Consider the following 4,403-nt stretch of genomic DNA (forward strand, 5'->3'; position numbering starts at 1 on the left):
TTTTTTTATTGTTGTAATGTGAAGATTAAATTTAACATGAAAGACTGTAAATTTTCAACACTTAAAAAAAAAAAAAAGATGACTGAAAAGAGGAAAAACCAAAGTGAAGTATGTTCTTACTTTACTCAGTCATTTATTTACTTTATAACAGTAAACAAATATCGGTTCTGCATATCGGTTATCGGGCACATAAACATGCAAATAATTGGTATCGGTATCGGTTATAAAATATCAATATTGGTCGATCACTATTCAATATACCAGGCTGTATTAACAGGGCTCATTTTTAACAATAAATTTCCATGGTTTTTGAGGCAAACATTTATGATGGATACTTACTGATTTTTATGTTTTTGAATGTAAAAACCACACGAACGTCATAAGTGGACCTCAGACAACAGTATAAAATAATTTAAAAAGCCAGTTCATGACCCCTTTAATGTAATCGGAGCCTTTTGAGGTTTAATCGTCACATTAAACCATATCACAATTATTGTCTTTCCGTCCCCAAATTTAAGACCTCTTGAAATCAAAATAAAGATTTTCTTGTACCATTTAAGACGTTTTATGGCCTTAAATTTGATTCAACTAAATTTAAGACTATTTAAGACTTAAGGACCCGTGGAAACCCTGTGTTATAATCACAAAAGCGGTCTACACACATTTTTGTCTGATCAAATGTGAGCAGACCTAAATGAAATTCTGCAGTTGAATGGATCACATGACCATTAAGTATTGTAATTTTTTTTAAATTATCAATTAAATATTTTCCATGTCAATTTCCAATAAAATTTCCATAACTTTTTCAAAATATTCTGGGTTTATTTTTCAAGGCCTGGAAATTGTCAGACTTTTCCAGGTTTTTCATGTGTGTGCAAACCCTGTATTAATATATGAACATCAAGATTACTAATCAAATGACATTCACATTAACTTTGTACAAACTGTCAAGTTGGGTCCATTTTAACACAAAAGCATCACTGATAGAAAACAACTCTAAAAGCTCAGACAATACAATGCATATAATTACCCAGGCTGAGCTGAAGATTTTCTCTAGCTGCTGTGACTGTAACCTCCGGACCCACAAGCCAGTGCAGGAGCATCTCTAGTCCTAGGAGCTGAATGGAGCGGTAGGACTGAGCCACCAGCACACTGCTGTTCAGATTCATGCGAGGAGTAGTACTTGACGTGCTGCAGGAAGGAATGCCTGGAGAACAGAAAGACAAAGCATTAAGTATTTAAAAAAAAACAACAACAATGGAGGGTAAGATTTATAAACATGCATTTAGAAAATATATGGGGTGAATTGCCACTTCATGCCAACTTAAGATGTAATCTCATTCTATCCCTTCATAAGATGAAGGCACAATGAGAAGAAATGAGCTGTACTTGTCACTTTACCTGATTTAGGGGTGTTAGGGGTGCCATTGCTTGGATTAGGGGTTCTAGCAGGTGTAGTCGGGGACGGCAGTGGAGAATCAGAGGGAAGTGTGCTGTGCAGTAGCGGTACACCAACCTTTAAGAGAGAGTGATGGAAAGAAGGGATAGAGATATACAATGCTCTCAGTAACTAATATGCCCATGGCCATACAACAGTTACAATTGTCTGCAAGGAACAAAAAGCATTATTCATCAATGTAAGCACAGTGAATTTTACCTGCTCAAAGTTAGAGGACAGGTTGGGTCCGAGCTTGACTACAAGGTACCACCACACCTCCAGCTTGGTGAGCAGAAGAGCTTCAGTCCTGACTTGGATGGAACTGAGGGGTTGCATGAGGAGCTTCAGACGCTTGCTGCTGCACAGGATATCTGCTCAAGAGAAAACATTACAACTTAAAAAACAACAGCTAAGAAAAAGCGAGATGTTTAACAAAAAATTTAAAATAATAATAATAATAATAATAATAATAGAAAAGTTATGAACTGTTGCTATCTGGGTCCAAAAGGTTCCCACATCCTTTGACCAATGAATTTCCATCTCATTTGAGGTTACTGAATAAGCATTTTTAAACATTCACTCCAAAATGCAACTTTAGCTAATGCTAAAGCATAACTAGAGAAATATAAAAACTTTCATGACTTTCCACAAAGCAAAATTATGTAATTCTTTAATATAGAAGTTTTCTGTGACTATACACAAAGTAAATAATAAATAAACTTGCCTGAATTAAGAGCGAAATTGTCAATGAGGCTCTTCCAAGCTATGAAAGCAATCTTCTTAATATTAGGAGAGGAGTTGCGGAAACCCAGCTCCTCTAAATACAGCAAGGAATTAATGAAAGCACCACCTTTGTGGAGCAACTGAAAAGAGACACATACAATAGAATCACATACTTATCCACAATGACAATCTCAAGATTCAGAACTGAAATAGTGAGACTTGAAGAGCAGCGTATGTTGACTAAGTATTTTACCTTCCCCAGAAGTCTCACAAACAGGGGCCACAGCTTCAGCATATTCGTCTCATTTTTAGAGGCAAACAGCTTCTGCATTTCAGGGATGAGCATCTAGATGCAGCAGAGCATTAGAGAAGCATTATGGCTATTTATTAAATATTCATATATGCACAAAAAAAAAAAAAACTGTTGTATACACTTACAGAAGACATCATTGGCTCTACAATGGCCGCCACCTCCTGCTGTTTCTCCAGAAGAAGAGGCATGCCCAGCTCCAGGGCTGCTGCCGCACGCAAGCGCACTTTATTGGCCGAGTGAACCACCAGAGGAATAACCAGATTGGCCCAGCACACGGCTCCAGCAGCCATCTGAGACGGGGCCTGCTCCAGCAACCTGATGTTCACCACAAAATCAAATCTTATTTACGGAGCACTTCCAGCATGAAGAACACTGCAAGATGGCACTACCAAGAAAGTGAAAAGTACGGGAAATTTCAACAAACCTTATTATGACATTAAGTGATTCATGTTCAATGAGGATGGACTGAACCTCTCTGGTCTGCATGGCCTCTAGACTCTTCAGAATCTCTGGAGCCTGAAATGTAAAAAGCAACATCTTAGCCACAAAAAAAGGAAAATGGAGGGGAAAAGGATGATAAAAAAATAGGGTTTATTTCAAGCAGACCATGCATGATAAACAAACCTTTTTGGATGCCACCTCTGGCGGGAAATTCTGTTTTGAAATCACCCATAATGCTCGAGTGCACGTAAACTTCTCTTTTGATTTTACCACAACATTACAGAGCGTAGACAGTATATCTTCTGAAATATTTGCTGCAGCAAAGAAAGAAAGAGATTATGGATGCTACTTATTATTGAAAGTAGGGGTGGGCGATATGTCCAATATCTTATTTCACTGTATGAGAAATTTTATTTCACGATAACAATATATATCTCGACATAGCTACTTTTCTTTTTTTTTTTATTAAAAATAAGAAAAAAGCAAATTACAAACACAATAGAACAAATAAATTTAAAATAAACTTAATTTATTCAGCTACAGTAGGTTTATTTAACATGTAGTAAGAAATATTACAGAAATTGAATAAAGTGTATAAATAAAACGCTGCATAGTCTTCACTGTATCAATCAAACATGAACTGATTCTTGTTAAAGATCCAAAAGTGATTCAGGCAAGTGCAGTGAGTGATTAACATTAATAATGACAGACAGCAGCAGGTAAATTAGACTGCTGTCTAGTGGTCGACCGATATTGTTTTTTTGACAGCTTATGCCGATATCTTGGAAAGCAGGGTGGCCGATATAAATTTATTTGTTTTAATTAATATTTAAGAAATTTGAAATAATTTGAAAATTGCAAAATAAACATACTTGTACTTTAGATGACAAAATATTTTCCACAAATAAATAAACATTTAATAAAAATATAATTTAAAAGGAAGTAAACTGTAACCAACAGCAGTTTCCCACAGGATTTTGTGAGACTGTGGTGGGTGGTCCTCGATCCCTCTAGGGAGGTCCGAGGGCATGCCCCCCCGTAAGAAAATTTTGTACATTTTAAAGTTAAATTCATAAATCTGGTGCACTTTGAGAGTTCAAAATTAAGAGCTCCAACACAGGTTCAGTTTGCAAAGTAAAAGAAAAAAGCTGGTGAATGTACTTGTTCTTGAAATTTAAAGGAGACTCAACCCTCTTTTTAGTTGTGATATAGTGTCTCAGTCTCACTGGTGAAATTGGAAGCCAAGCAAATTAGAATAAAACAATAATTTTATATTATTATTCCTATGACAGTTATAGCCATATATTGTAAAACAATTGCACTGTGAAATAAATGAAAAATTGTTTTTGTTTTTTTTTCAGGTATATTATTTGACCTTACTCTACTGTAGGGAAATTGCAATACTTTTGTCCTCATTTCTACACTTGCAAGCAGGGCCTAAAACTAACTTTCACATCTGCCAGTGGCTAATGACTTGAGAAAATTGAC

At 35.9% G+C, this 4,403-nt stretch overlaps 1 protein-coding gene across 1 annotated transcript in view; it reads right to left on the minus strand.

Annotated features, from left to right (window-relative positions):
- rif1 (replication timing regulatory factor 1) overlaps window positions 1–4,403 on the minus strand; it is a 28,480-nt gene that overhangs the window by 18,522 nt on the left and 5,555 nt on the right. The window contains exons 5-12 of the mRNA XM_016534434.1: window positions 3,099–3,229; window positions 2,899–2,990; window positions 2,600–2,789; window positions 2,415–2,507; window positions 2,163–2,301; window positions 1,658–1,809; window positions 1,402–1,516; window positions 1,031–1,207 (exon numbers count right to left, since the gene is read on the minus strand). Of these exons, the coding sequence (XP_016389920.1) occupies window positions 1,031–1,207; window positions 1,402–1,516; window positions 1,658–1,809; window positions 2,163–2,301; window positions 2,415–2,507; window positions 2,600–2,789; window positions 2,899–2,990; window positions 3,099–3,229 (1,089 nt within the window). The remainder of the gene's footprint in view (window positions 1–1,030; window positions 1,208–1,401; window positions 1,517–1,657; window positions 1,810–2,162; window positions 2,302–2,414; window positions 2,508–2,599; window positions 2,790–2,898; window positions 2,991–3,098; window positions 3,230–4,403) is intronic.

Source organism: Sinocyclocheilus rhinocerous, unplaced genomic scaffold (genome assembly GCF_001515625.1).
Source record: "Sinocyclocheilus rhinocerous isolate Xijiao unplaced genomic scaffold, SAMN03320098_v1.1 scaffold3807, whole genome shotgun sequence".
Lineage (NCBI taxonomy): Eukaryota > Metazoa > Chordata > Actinopteri > Cypriniformes > Cyprinidae > Sinocyclocheilus > Sinocyclocheilus rhinocerous.